At 35.9% G+C, this 20,753-nt stretch overlaps 1 protein-coding gene across 3 annotated transcripts; it reads right to left on the reverse strand.

Annotated features, from left to right (window-relative positions):
• Positions 1 to 1,047: 1,047 nt before the first annotated feature.
• On the reverse strand, positions 1,048 to 20,234 carry MLC1 (modulator of VRAC current 1). Of its 3 annotated transcripts, XM_049814495.1 has the most exons (13): positions 20,178 to 20,231; positions 19,520 to 19,657; positions 18,648 to 18,831; positions 16,528 to 16,617; positions 14,388 to 14,441; positions 14,196 to 14,297; positions 8,529 to 8,630; positions 7,505 to 7,576; positions 6,913 to 7,029; positions 5,920 to 5,976; positions 4,807 to 4,929; positions 3,620 to 3,787; positions 1,048 to 1,619 (listed from the first exon to the last, which is right to left on the reverse strand). In XM_049814495.1, exons 3-13 carry the CDS (start codon positions 18,825 to 18,827, stop codon positions 1,545 to 1,547), a joined length of 1,140 nt encoding a protein of 379 aa, XP_049670452.1. In that variant the 5' UTR covers positions 18,828 to 18,831; positions 19,520 to 19,657; positions 20,178 to 20,231; the 3' UTR covers positions 1,048 to 1,544. The 3 variants fall into 3 exon arrangements, with proteins under 3 accessions (XP_049670452.1, XP_049670453.1, XP_049670454.1); XM_049814496.1 differs by lacking the exon at positions 14,388 to 14,441 and having other exon boundaries at positions 14,196 to 14,282; positions 20,178 to 20,234; XM_049814497.1 differs by lacking the exons at positions 14,196 to 14,297; positions 14,388 to 14,441 and having other exon boundaries at positions 20,178 to 20,233.
• Between the last annotated feature and the right edge of the window lie 519 nt (positions 20,235 to 20,753).

The following is a 20,753-nucleotide window of genomic DNA, read 5'->3' on the forward strand; positions in this document are numbered from 1 at the left end:
AGTCTGTCCAGTTTCAATCCATGCGTGAGATTTAGTAAGTTGTTCGGATGTTTATTTCTAGGTAGAACTGTCACTATCTCTTTGCAACTTTCAAAAAAATTGTACAATCAAAAACTAACTTGTTCTATCTATAAAAATGGTCAGATTGTAGCAGACAGATAATAAGGTATCTGCCTTGTTGAGAGAATGTTCACACAAGTACCACCAGAAGAGGCATGAGATTTGGCAATATTTAAGAAACAGAAGCTGCAGCCTCTCATTGTTGGTGTACTAGTCTGGACCAAAACCACACACTATTTTAGGTGATCAGAGAGGTTGCTACATACCAGCTCTGAAGAAGCACTGCTCTAAACCTGAAAGAGTATTCTGTATGTATTAAAATGCCATAATAATTGTCAGCTTTCCCAAAACCAAGAGAAAACATGCTAGCATATCTGAAGTGCTCTTCACTGTATGTACCTTTCTCTCTATTTCCTCTGCCCAAAAGCAGAGGCAAGCTTTGCAGCATGCCCTGAACAAAATATTTGGGTTGTTTCAGATTAAAAAAGAATGAACTTCAAAGTCCAGAACTTGTCAAAAACCATCAATAAAACAATAAAAACAGAAAAACAATTAAAAACCCCACCACCTTGTCAGCAGCTATCACCCTAGTTACACCAACAAGCCTATTAACATGGAAATTCTTATAGTGTTCTTACTCTACATGATCATACACATAATTCAGCTAGGAGGAAAAGGCAATCTGTATGGGAGATATCCCATGTTTAAGGGCAGCTAGGTTCTGTAAGTTTTAAAAATAGTTAGGAAAATAAATGAAAAGTAATATTCCTAAAAATACATTTTCATAGGTGAAAAAACTCTTGTAGTAGTATCTCCTGTTATCTGGCTGATTACTTCTGTTTGTTATTTTTTTGTTTTGGCTAGTAGATTTTGTGCCTGGCCACTCAGAAGGAGCCCCTTCCCCTTTAACAGTCCAGAAATGGAAGCTTAATGGGAAAGAATATTCTGTTTTCACCTCTCCAATTAGAATGTCAATCCACATTCTTGAGTTTCCACATAATAAAGACTTTTATTTATATAAAAGCAATGAGATGCAAAACAACTTTACAACTCCTACAAAAGTGAAGTATAAGCAAAAATATCAATTATGACTTGTACTCATAACTTTACAAAAGCATTTATCAGTTACACTGACTGCATAACTGCAGTTATAACAATCTCTTGCAAATATATGAAGCCTACTACATAGTCATATTTTACTTTGCCATCAGCATAAATCCATGTGACTCACTACCTTTTTTCTAAAGGTATGTTCTAAAGCAACACTAGGATACAGATACCAACAGAAAAGACAGATGTGTTAAAAGTATTATCAATATATTTCAAAATTATTAGAAAGACACATTATTTACTGTGTTATTCCTTGGCTCCTACTGCTGTAACTCTATTGCTGTTTATAAACTGAAAATTTTTTAAGCCTTAATTCAAACAGTTGATTTACTGTATTGGGTTGTACTGTATTGGCTGCATTTGCAGAATCCAAACTACTGAGCCATCTGCACCACAACTGCTTTCCAGGCTTTGTCTTTGTCAAAATCCTTTAAGGTATTATTGGAAACCTAAAAGTAAACAAATTTCAGACAAATGGAAACATGAAACAATGGTTTGGTTAAAAACTGAAGTTCAAGCAAATAAATATCTGAGAGAAGCTAGGAGAATGTAAACATGAATAGTTAGTCAGAGCTATTAAAATATTCTATGCATTGTAAATTGTATAGTTTTGTATATTGTATAGTATACATTTACGATATAAAACATAATAGTGTAAACTGTATAATACTCGAGACATTTGGGTCAAAGAAACTTGGCCAATTTCCTATTTTAAACATGTTACTTAGGACATTTTTTCAAGATTTTTTCCCAAATGTGACTGAAAGCCCTAGCACCTTAACCTCTAACCCCAAAGCCAGAAGTAGCCCCCTGCAGTCCAACTGAAGCAAGATTTACCTACATACATGCAAGCAAACTAAGGTTTTGCCCAAGAACACAGACTTCTAAGACGCCAGAGAGACCTACAACTTCACCTGTAACAATATTCATGTGTTTCAATACTAAAAGGTAAGCTAAAAGATTTTGCTTTTCTGGACAAAGTGCTCCTTTTAGCATTTAACTCTCACCCAATATCTCAGTGACTCACAAACTAGGAATACTTATGTAAATAAACCCCGGAACAGATCTGTTTAGCCATACCATGACCTGTGCTCTAAAATGTGACTTGCTGCAGTGGAAGAGCTGCTGTGCTTCATCTTTTATACAGAACATAACTCTCAGGACACAGATCCAGAAAATAAGCAACCTACACCAAATGCCCCCAGCAGCCTGAGTGCACATAAATCCACAGCTTCCACTTTCCATTACCAGCTGTATAATGACTTGACTGAATTTCAGTCCCTGCTCCCAATGCTTTTATCCAGTGCTGTTTCAATGCAGATGCTCTTTCTAGAGCAGGCACTGAATCCAGCACTCTAGCGCTGGGCCATGCAGTAAGCATTCAGCTAACGTGAGTTACTCTATCCTAGTCTTTAAAGATACAGCACTTCACTCTGTACAGCAGAGGTAAGGAAAGCCTAAGGGCTACCGTGCTGTGCTAAGAGATGGATGTAGTTAACCTATGTGAGCTGAAGAAAGCTGGGTTCCATCAGTCCCTGAAATAGCACTCTAGCCCTGAATGACTGCATGAAAAGTGGTAGCAGTAATACTGGCACCACCATGCTCTAAAAAAAGTATGTGCCAAATCTGTATCTGAAAGGATAGCTTGAACATGTAAGTGCAGGAGGGAAATGGAGGGAAATATAAATTCTGATCTTTATGACCAACTTTGGTAGTGTAATTAGGACACAGAGAGACCTGGGATTCCACGCAGCCTCCTCTGCACACTACTTCATACCATCCAGCACAGATAGCCACTCACTCAGCTTGCCCATTGTTGTTCCTACGCTCCAGGTTCTCAACTCTTCCCATTCAAAGTTTAGGGACCTTAAGAGAACTAACTCGGCTTAGTAAATTCACTCCCCCACAGCAGGCCTTGGAAAGATACAACTGTATCGAACACTCTCACTCTATAGCCCAAAACTTCTACTCACACTGAAACAGTAAAAATCCATTCCTTTCTTAATAGATGGCTATCTCATTATATTAGAACATGGTCATGCAAGGCCCATCATCTTTTCTGTAACTTCATTCTGACATATAAACAGCTATTATGGATCTGCATCCTGTGGAGTAGGGACTACCATTTTATCTTAGTACAATGATGAACCTCATCTCTAATTGGGAGCCCATACTACAAATAAGAACAAAAGGGAGCTTTAACATTACAACTGTTTTTCTCTAACAGGACTTGTCACAGACATACAGATATTGTGTCTGTCATGCTCCAGTTATCGTTTAACCAGCAAAATATTATCTCTTTATTACAAAATTCACCAGTGCATTAACATCTTCACAGTTTTAAAGAGCAGCTTTTAGTTGTGATCTGAATTAAGTAACACAAAACATTATCAAAAAAAATCTTTTAAAATACAGATTTTTAAATTTAAGAATGAGTATAAATACATACCTCTGTTGTTCTGTATTCCTGTTTTTTAATCTGTGATGCTGTCCACGATGAATCATGTAGTTTCATTTTTGTCTTGTAATTTACACACTGTATTACAGTTCCAATAGTAAGGCATGCCTGAATTAGCAGCATCAACATCAGAAGCAACAGGAGTACATCATAAGATTGCTGAAAATAGGGACATGAATATGTTAACTACTTGAATAAAATATTTTCTGCCATTCTCACCCCCATATTCTTGAGATTTGTATCTAGGTTTCATTAACTCAAATTATAATTTACAGTTTATTTCAGCATGAAGCTTCAATTAAAATTTGAGTGCCTGAGTTTGCTCAAAGTAGAACAGATCGATAATTTTTAATAAAATGTTAATTTGCCAAATGATCTTTTCCTCTAGAAAGAGAGCAGAACTGAGGAAAACATCGTCTGAAATATAAAGCCGCACTGCTGGTTCTGACCTGAGCAATGTCACAGCTATGCCTGGGCCTGGCCCTGTGCCTTGCTGGCTGCAACCTTGCCCTGCTGACCTGAATTCCTGGCTGACCTTGGATCTGCCTCACTACTAAGGACTTGTCTGGCAATCACTGAACTATTGGCTGAACCTGGTTACCACGGCTGGACCTGCCTTGTTTTTCTTTTTTTTTTTTTTGGTACTGCAGGACTGAACATCATCACAGATTGCTAAACACTTAGATGATAAAGCCCTAGAAAGCTCTTCAGCAATGCACTGGTAACACTTCATATGGAAATGCTTTAAGATTTGCAAACTTTTTTTCTTCTCTGCTCCAGGCCAGGCTTTGAATGAATCCAGGTGTAAGCTTACAATCCCAACTGTTGGTAGACATCCTAAGAAACAGAAAAATGTATTCTTCAAGTAAACCTAGAATCTTTCATTTATATACTACAATTTTATAAAAACCTCAAGGATGCCAGCATATTACATATTATTCTTACTGATTCTTTAGAATAATATCCCTTTTTAAAAAAAAAAACTATAATTCCAGGGTAGCAATAGATTTATCATACTTAAAATTAAATCTTTAAATAAAGAGTTTTTGAATCATTTCTGTAACATTTTATTCAATCTTTATAATGCAGTACCTCGTTGTCTTATACTTCCTAATTCATTCTTGTGTTGCTACTGTAATAGATAGATGTTAATTTTCCAATTGCATAAAAATACATACTTTAACAGCAGGTGGATAATTTTTAAAGATGTCAACAACTTGCATGATACTGAAGGATAAGTATGCAGAAGCAGTGAACAACAATGGAGAGGTAACACTGCTAATGGCAATCAGGACCTCAACCTGAAAAATAAAAGATAATAAATGTTAAATAATAAGAACAAGTTAACACTTCAGTTTGCCAGCTATATCTCCTCAAAGCAAGCATAACAAAAGTGTGTAAAAGTGTATAAGATCACACATATGACACAAACATTAAGAGCCATCCATACTGCAAAGATACAGAAGCAAGCTTTGAATAGACTAAGTTTCCTAGCCAAAACACTGTTGGTTTGTAATTCATTTTCCATTTAATACGGATGACGGGGTTTTTGTTTGATTTTAAAAGTGCCTTTCATATGCAGATAGAGGAAGCAATACCCAGTTTAGAGAACCAGTATAGAATTATCATTTATTGTTCAGTTTGTATGAAATAATGAGAATTAACAGCAGATATTTCAGACTTACAACCTAAAATAACTACACAAATAAATTTGAGTGCTTTGAGGCAAATTTATTGCCATACAATAGCAGCTGAGTTTTCATTCAAATATCATCCCTACAGGATCAAATTCTGACTTCAGTTGTGGTCATGCATCATTACTGACTTAAATATGGTTGCATGATTATAACTTAAAACAGATGTTTTAAGAAGGCTTAACTACACATCTGGGACAGTCAAGGAATAAATACACTCTACTGAATATTCTTAGTCCTTGCTGCTAGTCATGCAGATGACAGAACACAAGGGACCTCAGCTCAGGAGCATGAGAGCAGTTTGGGGCATACCATGTGAGGTATGTCATTTTCCTGTCCATTCCAAAGGAACCAGTAACAAAAAAACCCAACAGTCCTCTGAATTCTTTTCCAGCACTGGTGGAATTAAGTCTCCAAAGGAACTACTGGATTTCTTTTCAGGAATATCAGCATACACTCATGCTACATATTTCTATCATATTTTGTAGAAGTAACTGAAAACAAGTGAGCAAATATGACTAGTGACCACTATCACAGGCAGGCTTTCTTAGCATTATTCCACTCTAATGAAAAAATCCAAGAATTTTACACACTTACCAGACATTTACTTGGATATTCAGCAGCTACATGACTTGCAATAGCACTTGGAAAGCACTAAACAAAAAAGCGTAACAGATTTACCTACTTGAAAATTACAAAAATTACAACTGAGTTACAGTGATTCCCACTAGTCACAGATTGCATCCTAATTTCCTGAAAAGGTAAAACTGTATAGACTTATTATGACAGTATTAGGAATCTATTATTGAAATGGAGATAAAACCAATCTTCATTTAATTTGCAATTTAACAAGTATCATGTATTAAACCTACACATGCTCAAATATGATAATCCTCAAAACTTGACACCTCTACATAAAAACCTAATGAACCCTACTGAATTTTGTTAATTCTGAATGCTGAAGAACTTGTTTGTTATCTTTTTCCACTTCATGCTGAGGGATTTTTCCAGACATGGGAGCCACACATAAACCTAAGGTTCATTGTCTTCTTTCTCAACAGGTTCAATTTGTGGCAAGCAGGGTAGCACAGCATCCTTTATGAATCCACTGCTCCTAGGTACAGGCTGTTACTAGTGACAAGAGTTACCAATCACAGTCTCAGGCTTTTAAGACAGTTAAGGCTGACAGGCTAAAAGATGATGTTCTAAGGATTCTACCATGCTGAAACTAAACTCACCTTTTATTTTGCAGCCTGAAATATTCTAAAACCTAGGACTTATTTGACAAAACACTTTAATTCCAAAACCCTTGTTTTATTACTCATTTCCATTTTACCGAACTAAGGACTGAAAATGTATCAGAACGTTTTATAAGAACCAAAGTATTATAAATCAAAATAGAACAAGCATATTGCATAAATATATTAAGTATATTGAAGCGCTAATTCATTTGCTAAGCAGCAATTGCCATTTAGTATTAGGACCAAATAAATATTCCAGTAGGGAGGGCAAAAATGAAAAAAAAAATTTTTGAAAAAAAAATATCAAAGACATTGTTTTAAAAGAGTACCTTCATTTTGCACTACTTACAGCAACTAAGATCCAAAAGAATGTTACTGAAAGATATGGACCTGAGACTAGAACATCCATATTCAAAGCAATTATTCCACCAAATACTGATGAAATTCCAATAATCACCTCAATTACCTAAAACAAAGAAGAGCAGGCAAATTATTAACAGTACATTTGAACACCAAATTTCCTATTTGCATATAGAAAGGAACCCACTGGAAGGAAAAAAAATGTATTTATGCTATTAGCTATGCATGAAGTCAATGTTTTTCAGATCTAAAATACCGCAAAACTCTAGCTGGCTTAAGAGAAAACAAGATCAGCTTCATTATACATATTTATGCTCTTATTTATTAGCTCCGCTGAACAACAGTTCAGTTTACACTATTTATCCTTCAGTCATTAAGTAGTATCCTTCCTATTATAGACAGCACTTATCATTTATCTTGCAATATTCTAAAAGGAAACATTTTAAGAAATATCTCTCATTTCTGTTCTTATTCTTTCAGCTCTTACCTACACTGATCCCTTCGTGGTTTTAAAGAAGCTTAGGACTTAGAAACATAAAGGAACAAATGGATTTAATGAAAGAAAACAATAATTTTCTTACCGAGTATGACTTCAGAATTCGAGTAGGAAAGCTGACATTGCTCAAAACAACGGTACTGTCATGTGCAGTATTCTAGAGGCGAATAAAAAAATCATGATCAAAAAAACCACACAAAGCAATACATTTCTTTCTAATATCCTGTACAACTTGTACCTGTTATAGGTCCTAACGGTGCCATGCAATGTCTGGCTGGCCCATCAGAGCTGGCAGTGACCCACCACAGTGTTCGCTAGTGTCAGACCACATCACTCACATTAAAAACAAATGAGGTAGTCCCAGATGACCTGTTACACAACCACTGTTCAACAATGAAATACGGTCATCTTGTCTCCCCTTTCCACCTTCAAAATACATACTTTCTTCCTGAGCCTTCAGATTTTACTGATGTGGATAAACAGTAACTGAAGGAGGACAGTACACTGCACAACTTTATCTAGCAAGCAATACTACTACTGGAACACAAAATGGCACAGCACGTTTGCTTCATTAGTACCTAAAAGAAGTACTGTTGTAGAAAAATGAGGGTGGGATTTAGGAGAACACTTGTGACTAAAGAGAATTTTATCTATAGCCCCAAATCCTGAAGCCAGTATTTGTTGTCCAGAAACCACCAAACTGTTATACATGACGAATACTTTCTCCACCTCAGGCTTCAAAAAGGTACTGCTTGCACATATAAAAATCACAGTATTCTAATGTTTTATACATCATTAAGTTTTGTTCTACAAAACAGAAATAAAACATTTGCCATGCCTGTTCACAAGATAGTCAAAAAACCCAGTGCTGTATAATAGCAACAGTTCATTTTGCAGAGGGCCCATTGCACTCTTAAACATAGAAGAGGCTATTACTGTTTAGTACGGTCCTTTTATTTATTGTTCAAATCTAGTTTTACCATGTAATATGAAGTTATATACTGGAGTCGCCAGTAACTTGTCAATGCATGTAATACAGAAAAAATCAAATATTTTTTAACACCAAAAAAAAAAAAAAAAAGACATTTTTAATCCTTAAGGGTACCTACTTTCTTTCTCATACAGCACTCTTCAGTAGACCTAGCTGAAATGATTACAGTAGTTGCCATGAAGATTTCCAGCAGAATAAGTAGAATCAAGTTGAAATTTATCTGTCAATAAAATCCCAGACATAAATGAGTTACAACTTCCATACTAAAAATAAAGGAGGGGCTGGGTTCTAGCAGGATCCAGTAGGCTGTCTATTTTCTGTGACATTTAGACATTATTAAATAGGTATCTTGTTAACCTTTTTCTTGGTTCTTGATTAATTTCTAGGACAACACTTAGCTGTCTACATAATACTCAGAATGCCTAACCTAAGAAAGAAACATTTCTTTCATTTATGGGAATGTTCTGCCTGAAGATTTTATCACGGTCTTCCAGAAGAGCACTTAATGACAAGAGGGTGATTGCCAGGTACGTTTGCATTTTGCAGGACCTTCCATGTGAAACCAGAACAGATTTCACAATCATGGAAGATTCACAGGAACAGAAAGAGGACAAATAAGAGCAAGCCTAAGTAGCCCAGGAGCTAAGGCAATCCACTGTGGAGGGAAGGAGAGCCACAGGCTCCCAGCCCCTATGCTGCAATCCAAATGGTGCAATACAATGTCTAAATGCTGAATGAAAACACAATCCAAAGACCTGGGCCAAGACTCCTATGTGCTCTACCTAGTGCTAGTAGAGCACTGATGAACACTGTTTGCGGTTTCATAACTCTTGCAGGTCTCACAGACTACATTATTGTGTAAAAACACGGATGCTGCCAGTCCTCCTGCCATGGCTCATCTTCAAGAGACAAATTAGTGAATGTAATACTTAACATTTCTCTTTGGTTCCTTATTGCCTCATGAAAAGAGGTAGATACCTACTCTACATGGGCTGAATCATTTCCTAGAGGCACGCAAGTTAGGCAGAGTGGATCCCCCTCTGTCTTCAAAAACACCATGTTTTTCCACTGGCAGCCCAAGAAAACATTTGGTGGTTAGGTCAGGCCATTGGGCAAAGTACCAAAAGTTCGGGGAGAACTGACTCCATTCTATACAATTACAGCAAACCATTGTTCAATGACTTAGAACAGAATTATATTGTTACCTTATGTCAGACCTGCTTTGTAGATGATCAAATCTCAGTTTTTCTCTGACACGTATCTTGCAGCACATGTTTTTTGAAAAAGATTATAAGTAGCAGATTTGGGAGGCTTTTTTGGGCACTGAAATTCATCCTTCTCAGGAAATCATAATTGGAACTATGTGCCTTGCAGTACACAACAGACTGTACAGTTGTACTAGAGCCACAACAGCAATAAATGTCATAGTGGTAAGCTTCTAGGGAAAGTGCTAGCATAAAGAATAAAGACATTATTTGGCAAAAGAAGATGTGTCAAACATGGCCTGCAGAACAATTTAATCAAGCCCATAAATTCCCATGATTTAGATGTGTTTTGACACATACTGCTGGTACTGACATGTGCTGGCAAGGCCACACTATACACTGCAGTGCCAAGCAGACGTACAAGTTTAAGTCCAGAACCAGTGTAACTACATTGATGGACTAGCTCATTTAGTGCTAGGTCATTTAATGCTATAAGTAGTAAATGACAGAAATTGAAAAAGTAATAGTAAATAAATTAGATTCTTTAATCCAACTTTTATCTTTCCAGTATGTTTTTTCTGGTATGACATGTCTAGAATATCAGACAGAGCCTTCCACTTATAAAATCAGTTCAATGTCCCTAGACCAAAGTAAAAATATCTTACCTCCAGTTTTGGAGTTTAGGTAGTTTTGGTTTTATTTTTTAAACAGAAATACAGCTAAAACTAGAAGTAAATACTTTTTTATACCATCTGTAACCATGGGAAATTCAATGTTAGATTTCTAAGCACTAAAGAAAATTCTCTCTGCCACTGTACATAAAATCTATCAACAGATGCAGAGAACCAAATAAGCTGTGTCCCTAATCCTCTTCCATGACTAAAGAACATGCAAGTGCAACTGGATAGAAAGTAGTAGATTAGTACAACCCGAATCCAACTTGCTCTGAACCTGCAGCAGGTATTAAAAACATGGTTCACTGAAACTGTATTAAAGGGTTGAATTAATTTCAACATTCAATAATCTAAAGTTTAACATAGTTGCTTAAATGCATACTTTCAACATGATTTAAGGTATCTTACAGTTGTTTCAAGACATCTGCACAGGTCTGACAAATAATGACAGATGACCTAAAGGAGACATGCCCTCTTGCATCAGCAGGTGGAGCAAGGCAGGACAAGCCAGCACATCCCTAATGGAGACACACACTTACGGTTAGGCAGCTAAATCTACACTCCAGTATCTGTGTGCACCCACATTGCCTACACTTCCACTACTGTCAGTGGAGACCTAGTCTCTACAGACAAGAGAGGGAACCCCAAAAGCTACTTGGCCAACCAGTCACCAGGAGTGGGGTTCAATTATACTGGCTGCTAGTGCCATATGAAATACTCAAGCATATTGAACGTGTCTGCATGAATGGGATGTATGACACAAGACTGGTAGGAGATTCTCACCCATCCAGAGTAGAAGCAGCAGTCAGGCAGAGTATCTCACAGCACTTTTAAAATAAGAGACGTCTAAGTTCAGGCCATGGAATCCTGCCTTAGCCATCTGTGCTGAGGCAACAAGATTGTATGGCAGGGTCCCAGTGACTAGATCATCTCAACTATAATGGAGGTACACTGAACTCACAAGGAGACAATAAATGTATGTATTCAGTTTGGAGTTAATTTGAATCCTGTTCAAGTTCTGAACGCTTTCAGTTGCAGTGGCCAGTGTGCATGAGATTCCACTCATTTTTGTCCATCAGGCTTCTTACTCCAAGAACTGGGAAGGAACAGAGTGGCAGCAGTGGCAGTTTGCATCTTTGACACATCATATTCTTCCTGTTGATAGTGTACTAGCTACAGGACTGCACCCTACTGGAGTGGTGTCACACAGCCACAGTCTAGGACATGGCTTGTATTTTGCATTCCATTTATCCATCTAAAGGAATTTCATAGCGTTATCCATCAACATGAGTAACACTAATGAAGTATTACCCAGGTCCTTTACAAAGGGGGAGGAGAGCGGGTTAAATGTGAATTGTCTTAATTGGATAAACTTTTTTTTTTTTTTATGAGTCTTACTGCCTTTAAACTACTGACAGTGATTTTGCATCAGACCTAGTATTATTTTCTTGTGCAGTTTCCCATAGGGAGGGAAAATAAATATGATGATGAAAGAACAGTTAAAGAGATGGTATTCTACATTTTCTTCGTACCACATGGGTAATGGAAAACAGCTGGAAGTGAGCTGCCAAACAGTGAGACTGTCTCACTAAAACAGTATCCTTCAAAGAGGAGAGCAAGTCAGCACCATGAATAACTCTTAAGACAGAAAGGTTCAAAAAAAGCTTCAGAGCCAGCTTTGCACACACTGTTATCCTGAATTATCTTTATTCACTGATCAACAACATAGTAGGGACATGCAATAGGCAAGTGAAAAGAATTAAAACCACGTAACCAAGGATGTCATGTGGATATTATTATAGATAACTAACATTTGGCAAAGAGAGAATTTGCCTTGTTATAAATTTAATGTTTGTCACTTACACTTTTCCAGTCTCTTTTTTCAAATTGTTTGATCTGCCTTGAAAGTACAAAAGCTGTTAATATTTAATAATAGAAAATGCAAATTTTTATGCAATCTAAAAACTACTCACTGCAGAAGTATGCAACTAAAGTTAAGCTCTTACACAGGGCCAGCTTCAAGCTTCTCAAGAGCATAAGCAAAATTGATTTTGTCACACTGGGCTCATGACAAAGTAACTATTTATTGTGGTGGCAAAATGAGTCCCCTGGGCCCACCTCTCCTGGGCAGACATAGTCCTCCACTGTTCCAACAGCGCTATGATACTGTCTACCATGGGAAGGGGATGCAAAGGGTCTGGTAGTCTCCAGTCACACTTCTCTGCTGTTTTCTCTCAGAATGCTTGGACTGGTTTCTAATATTTGAACTCTCTACCAAGAAAAGAACGGAAAAGGCAGTACCCCCGTGTCTTGTACATAATTCATTCATCCCCAACAGCCTAAAACACTTGAGGGGGCAAATGCAAGAGTGAACTGCTACACTAGCAATAAGCTAGCAAAGGCTGTGCAAAGAATTGACTCGTGTAAACTGTCCTGAGATACACACAGAACCTAGGGGGCCATGACATTGTCCCATCCAACACAGGGCAAAACGGCCCACATCTAAAGCCAGTACTACTTGAACTCAAGTGATCTGACTGTCCACAGTCCTAATTCTCCACAGCTCCAACTGACTGCAGTACTCCATCTCTCTGAAAATTGGGCCAGCTACACAGAAATGTGAAGCTAGACTTAGTTACCCAATTTAATAAGCAGGTTTGTAAGTATTGGCCTAATAATATACTGCACTTTCTAAGGGGAAGTAAACACAGTTAATTTGAAAGTTCAACATCTGTGAAATCTGGAGCTAACCAGATATTAAACTAGCATAGATAAGTCCAAAGCAAACTCCATCTCTGCACTGTTTTTCTGTTAGAAAAGTCTTTTGTTACTAACACTAATTCAGATCTGCTATATTATTATAGGGAGCTATTATTACTGCTGAGCATTTAGTATCACAAGAGCTGATATGATGGGGGAGAAGAACAATAGCACATGAGAACAGTCATTAACCTTCATATGAAATGTATGACGTAGTTGCATTGAGTACCACTATTCTGTGATAGTCTATTATGAACATTCATCAATGATAATACCTATTGCTATGCTATTTACTCATACATGTAATATTCTTATGTAGTATAGAGGTCTTGAAATATTTTCCTATAGCAAAAAAACCCAAAACCACCTTATAGTTCTACTGTTTGGCTCAGACTACCAAAGACAGATGTTAAAAGGTTGTGACTTAAAACTAGTGAACTTTTCCCAGCATGAAATATGTGTGCTTCAAATGATGTAACTGTTGCATTCTCTTTGTTGATGATATATAAGAAAAATGTTCATCAAAAGTTTCTTTCCTGGTGGCCTCACAAGCAAAACTATCCATTGAAGAAGGTCCAAGAAAGGATTGTACTTACTCTGATGATGAAATGTCCTAGAAGTAGAAGTGTTTGGGACACCTTCTCATTTCAGTAAAATTCAAGCCTAAAAACTGGCTAATCTATAGATGAGCTACTAATTAATTTTCAATTTTCTCTTCTGACCCTGCTCTTTCAAAAAAAACAAAACAAAAAAAAAACAAACCACAAAACAAAACCCCAAACAAAAAAAACAACAAAACTTGCTACAGTCAATAGAAAAATAGTCAGTTCATCAAACTGGATCACATTTGAAGATCTAATTCATGTTTTCAAACTTTGAATAAAAGACAGGAAAGTCATTTCCATATTAATCTCCTCTAAGTTAGCTATACTGTGCATCTTTTAACCATATAAGTTTTCATCTCCAATGTCAATTTTCCAGTCTTGTCTTACTCAGAAAAGTAAAGTTACTGCTAGATGATCTCTCCTCACAGACTAAGTGGGAATACTGGGGTATTTACAACAATTTAATTATATTTGATCCCCCCCCTTTTTTTTAAACAAAAGATAAATGTAGCATTAATTAGTAAATGTTTTAGTAACTTACATTTATAGCTGACGGATTAAGGACAAGTTTGCATCCAAACCAAATTAAACACGTTGTTGTAACAGCAAAGGTAGAGACGAATAGAATCTGAAAATTGGGTATCTGAAAAACAGTTTCAGAATGGGTTTCTCTCTCATTTTAATCGGGGGGGGGGGGGGGGGCATATAACTGCCAATAAAATCTTATACTTACCACATTAATTTTATTCCTTGCTATAGCAAAGCTCACAACTGCTGAAGGAATACACTAGGAAAATTAAAAGAGAAGACTAGTGGGATATTCTGCACAAAGAATTTTATACATATTTCTATACATGTAATTTATTTGTTCTGAATTCATATTTCAGTTAACTTAGACAAACATATCAGAAACTCTGAGGGAAGTCTGCCACTCTTGTCTGAGCTCATTAATCACAATCGGTATCTGAAGATTACAAGAGGTTTAATAAATATGCCTTCCATATCCCTCAGTTCTGACTAGCTACCCAGCACAACGTGATGAGTAAAGGAAAGAAAGAAAGTCTTTCATGAGGCATTTCATGCCTTTGTTAGTTTAAATTAACTCTAGAAGGCCTGAGAACCTTGAGCAGGAAAAGAAAAATACTGCTACTCCCGAACTGGGCCTCCACATTCTTTTAAACAGACAAAGTCATGGTTGTGTAAGCTAAAATTTGGCCAGTCTCAACACAGTTCTGAAGAACTTCGTAAAAACTGATCTGTTGAGTCAAATTACACTTTAAGAATTGTGCCTGGGATCTCCACTATGTTCACCAGCAACTGTGTTTCTATACAGGACAGAGCTAAATGGGAAAATCATGCATAAAAGAAAAGTTTCACAAAGTAATTTCTCTATCCCTTAGCAGTTCCCCACCACAACAGATACAGTACCATTACAGATCCAACTCTATTTTACACAAATACATAATGTTACAACATACTAATAAGGAAAATAAAAATATACTCAACTAAAACTATTAAATATGATTCATTATTTAACATGGAAACATGTAACAAATGCTGCATTTCTTTACTAATTACCTTTTCATACATCTGAATGCTGATGGCTTAACAATGGAACCACTATAACTAGATTAATATTGACATTTAAAATTCTTGGCAGCACTTCTTTAACACCTAAATTACCTGTATTTAACATCATTAAAACATCCTCTTATGTCCTGGATGCCTAGAGTCTCTAGAACACTGCATTACTATGTTTAAGCAACTGAATCCTACTACTAGTCAAGATGGTTAAAAAAGTCTAGAGAGCAATTCAGCTCATGCTAAACTAGACACTTAGTGGTTAATTGGCTATGCAGCTCTCTAGGCTCTTCCAACTTTATTAACTCCATTATCTATAGTAGAGGCTGTAACACCTTGCTAACATACAGACACCCAAATGTGTACATCTTTACCCACAGCAAGCCATTCAAACCCAATGTGACAACCTTCTGCATCTATCAGATCTTTGGAAATTCCCCATCAATACAAAGTTCAAAGAGACAAGACTTGGGGCAAAAAAAGAGGCATCTCAGTAACTAACACTAATGTTGCAGATACTAACTTCAAAAACTGCTTCAACTTTATTCTAACACCTCTAGCAGAAACATAAGCGACAACTCATTCACAGAGAAACTCCTGGAACTTGTTTGTTTAAAGTAAAGCATTAGTCTTGCAGCTAATTTAAAACAAATCTACAAGTCAAGTTGCAAAGGTAACAATGACAGAACAGAATCCTGCCATGAACAAAGCAAGTACATCATACTTATCTTATGCACATAGATCTAAAGTGTAGATTACATATATAATACAGTAAAAAATATGAGTCTTAAAAATACAGTAAAAAATACTGGACTTCAGAAAATGTCAGACACCTTTAACACATATTTTACTAATAAAATAATAATATGCAAGAACACTTTAGTCTGCTTCAGTACTTGGATATTATGGCAAAATAAACTTAAAAAGTAGTACTTTGAAATACAATCTGAAATACATTCTGATACATTTAGCCAGGAAATTCCCTAAACAGATAACAATGCAAATTTTCTTAAATCAAGCACACAAAAACTGTTCATGCAGATAACAACTGCATGCCAGTGGTGAGCTGGTTAATGAAAATAGCAGCACAAACCAGTTGTCTTTATGACAACCATCACTCCCTTAACCATGGGATTAAAACCCATTTAATGAACTGTTAAATAGAATTAAATCTTCCATGAAGAAAGTTAGTGGTAAAAAGACAGAGAGAATAAAAGACAATAAACCCACAACAATTATTTACTATTGATCTTGCTGTCAAACAGCCACAGCAAATAATTAAGAATGCTTACTGAACCTGCTGCACAACGTAAATAATCCATTTCAGATGGAAAAATATTTCCCAGATATAGTGAAAATCCAGAAGTAATAAGGAGACAAGTCTGCAAAGCAACAAATAAGATAATTTAATATGAATAAAACTATTTTTTTTAAAAAAAGCAACTAGTCAGATAGAAATCAGTAACTCCTTTCAAATTAAGCTACTGCTGAACACTTAATAATGCAGTCTTTGTGTGAATAATGTTGAAGAAAAATATCAAAACATGCTGAGTTCTGAAGAAGATGTTTTGCTGGTTACCAAGACTTAGTACCGAATGATATAATCATGTTTGAATCAAGCATTGTGCTCTGACTTGGCAAATACCTAATAAAATGCTCAAAAGGTAATTGCAGTGTTCAGTAGTAAAAATGTTTCAGAAACCTCAATTAAGCCTCTACTTTGCATTCTCTACTTGGCACCACCAACATTCATTATGTGTATGGGCTGCTGGGCAATTACCATCTAGAACACGGTAACAAAAATAATATTAGGATACACTGATAAAGATTCTTCCACCTACATTCCTGCCTGCCTCCAAACTCTCTTCCTGCTTTGGTCCAGTGGCACACTCATAAATGTTCAGCTCCTGCTGTTCCCTTGCTAACTATTCCATTTATTTCATTATTATCAGAGTCACACTCTCAGCAATAAACAATTAGTGTACTCTACTAACATTTTTTCTTTTTGCTTGTTGCTCCTCTGAGTAGGCATTTCTTTGAAGGGGCTGGGGAAGACGACAGACAGAATGGCTCTTTTGTTTTATTGGGGCATTTTTTTCATGTTACAAAATTATGGGGGTCTTTAAAAAGCCCTTCTAAAAAAATAACAGAAAATAAGGATAGTGTATGTGCGTGTATAAGCACACACACAGAGAGTTCTGGCAGACTGAAAGAACAGTATTTATAGAACACAACTTGAAATTTTGCTTGAAGCATATTGAATTGTTCCTGCACAAGAACAGCCCATACTGGCAGCCACTCTGATGTCACTCTACGGTTTGCAACTGCTCCCTGAAGTAGACAGTTCTGTTCAGTATGACTTCTGTTGCTCAGCATACAGACTTTCCTTTCTGGACAGTCTTTCAGAAGAGTTGAGAAAGATGAACCACTATAATACTTGGGAGAAAAATCTAATTGGAATTTATTGGATTAGCTTATTAATAAAACTGCATTTTCATTTATACATAAAATTCATGCTTCTTGAGAATATGACTTCAGCAAATGATCAGTAAACATTAATATCTTCAATAATTCACAACAACTCAGTAAAAAGGAAAAAACTAATTAAAGACAGTTGTCCTTTTTGACAATTAATTTTGAGAAAATTTAATGCAAAGAAAGCCAGCTCTTCTTTTGCTCTCTGTTTATGTAACAGTACATATGAAAGGAAATCCAAGTTTTGCAGATTGTCAGAAAGGAAAAAATTTTCAGCTGTTTCCAGAAAAATAATGCAATACTTTTATTCACTGTGCAAAAACAAGTAATTACCACGTTAACAGTGAAACATTTTTAGCTCTTAAGCATGTGATGTACATGCAAGATCAGTGTCCTATGATTCTAGCAGTGACACAACAATTCAAATCACTGTGACATTCATGTAAGAAACACAAGTATATACCTCCCTACATGAAGATTCTACCAAATAACTACATGATTATTGAACCTTGACAGATGAATGTGGCAGTTAAGTACGATACATATTTTTAATGCCAAAACACTATTAACAATTAAAAATATGTTAAAAGAATGCATACGATGAGGACACTTTACATTCTTTCCCAAAAGGCACAGCTTATACATACATATGGGTTGATATTTACCACTACCATAGTTATTCTATGTTTATGCTATATGATTAATATTAAAGATAAAAATCAGCCTTCGTATAGCATCTTTGATTAGTGCAGAATTATCCAAAGAATGCTGTTAGTCAATGAAGTGTTACATTCTAAATTTGTTAAATATGTTCCTTTCTGTACAAATATTTATATTCAATACTATTAGTGATGAAATTCTGAGTTCTCAAATGATGTGAAACAGGCACCGAGACATTACCTACATTTCCAAATTTTGTATCATTTAAAGTACTTACTCCCATCAGCAAAGAGAAGATCCATGTTCTGTAGCTAAAGCAAGGATGCAGCCTCTTTGATAGCTGAAGGTCACTGGATTTGATATCTGGTATATAATTTCCATTCTCTTGCTTTCCCCGCTCCAAAGTTGGCATCCTGTCATAGCTAAATTCTTCTCTGTAACCTTCTTCCCTGGTCATAACACTTCACAAAGGCAATTAAGTAATAATAACAGAAATGCAAATGATGAAGAAAAAACAAAAATATAATTTAGTTCCTTCACATACTCAGATCAGTGCTCAACTATGATTTTGTCTATTTAAGATAAGTAAAAGCAATATTTAGTAATAAGCTGTATTTACATTTCAAAACACATAAGCATTCTAACAACTTACTTGCATACAGTAAGTAAATTACAACTTACAGCCACAGTTCATAATAATACAGTACAAATACCAACAAAATGAAAGTTGGTGTATCTATGATACCTCAACAGACTTTTATTTCAAGATCTCAGAACCATTTTTGGAGGTGTTTAGTTTGAGGGTAACTCTATAACCAAAGCTTTTTTTTTTTTTTTTTTTTTTTAAATTCTAGGACAGAAAAGATATTTAAACATGTTTGGATATTAACTTCCATTTGATCTTAACATTTCTTATCAGGTATCTAAAATGACAGACTTCACTACAAGTCCGATGAACTCATATTCTCACAATAGCTCAGCTAGAGCAAACTGTTTCTAATTTACCCAGTATCAAGCATTTCTCTTGTTCACTTAGCCTTTTTTTATTCATCTCACTGCTTGCCAATCTGTTCAAATACCTGGAGGAGTATCTTATATTAGAATTAAGTTATTGCAGATTTTTCAACAGTTAAAAACCTTCATGCTTACCTTCAAATGAAAAGTTAACTGTCAGTTTAAAACAGTCTTGTGAACACAGCTGCCTGTGCACTTTGTGATATTCTCACCGTTCAGTGAGTCATGCTGTCTTTGAAAAGTTCTCCCTTACACTTTGGCTTTCAACAACATCTATTCAGATATGGAACAAAAGCACAGCAAAAACTTCAGCTAAGCCAGGGAACAGGAAAATGCCTCCTGAATTTTAATTAACAGAACACACTAGAAAATTACTGTACTACATTCTCATAGGGCTGCTTCCAAATCAGACCAACAAATTAAAAAAGTTTCAAGTCTCTTTTTTATTTGAGTACTACCCCTTACTTGGCATCTTAAATAAAACCCTCCTCATAGTTTACCAGTTTTAGTTATTATAATAGCCAGTGTTAACAATATTCAACAATCTAGTTCTTGTTTCAAAAGAGCAAAAGCTACTTACAATGCAGTATTCTCCTAGAATAAACTACAGATAAAAATTCAAGTATTCAAGTATCCCAACAAGTTTGGGAGGTTAGAAAGCTAGAGGTTAGAAATCTGTCAAGAATATTATCTCCACTGTAGAACTCGTCTTCATCTTTTTGTACTAACCCTAGTTTTCTAGAGCATTCAGATAAACCCTGCACACTTCAGTCATGCTGACATTCATACTTACAGAACACCATGATGACTAAACAACATATTTTAAATCTGTCAGGCAGCAGTGACATGCAATGGCCAGCATACATTGGATCCAGTCCTCCTGCTTATTAGGCAATGGAAAAAAAAAAAAAAAAAAAAAAAGCTTTTATCTTGAAGATGTTGGCACCTTGACAGCTACAGCAATGACAGGGACTTTTGTCTGAACTTTAAATACTCTTGTAACCAAGACACAATTAAATCTTCAGTACTCTGAAAGGCATCACCTTTAAAGTATGCTTAAAAACCTTCAGAACAGCACTACTTCTCAGTTTGTACGGACTGCAGATTTTGCTCTTCTTATAATGCCAGACAATACTGAAAGAATTGAAGTGTTACAGTTGTTTTAATAGACTGAAACATGGAAATAAATACACCATACACAGCACTAGACACAGCTGTAAAACTATGTTAGGAGGAAAAAATAGACTGTGTAGCCAAGCAAAACTCTCTTAAGTAATTAAGCCCTTCTGTTCCTCTGATCACAGAGGAAACACTATGCAAATATTTCCATTATCTGTAACTTTTCAAAGACTATGGTTTAATGGAAAAT

The sequence above is a fragment of the Accipiter gentilis genome, chromosome 11 (genome assembly GCF_929443795.1).
Source record: "Accipiter gentilis chromosome 11, bAccGen1.1, whole genome shotgun sequence".
Taxonomy (NCBI): Eukaryota; Metazoa; Chordata; class Aves; order Accipitriformes; family Accipitridae; genus Astur; species Astur gentilis.

Coding starts and splice junctions, on each gene's coding strand:
- MLC1 (XM_049814495.1), bottom strand. CDS start 18,827: ATGACCAGGGAAGAAGGTTACAGAGAAGAATTTAGCTATGACAGGATG. Junction 14,442..16,527: donor TACGTTGTGCAGCAGGTTCA/GTAAGCATTCTT, acceptor TAATTTTCCTAG/TGTATTCCTTCAGCAGTTGT. Junction 8,631..14,195: donor TTAATCCGTCAGCTATAAAT/GTAAGTTACTAA, acceptor TTTTATTGACAG/ATAAATTTCAACTTGATTCT.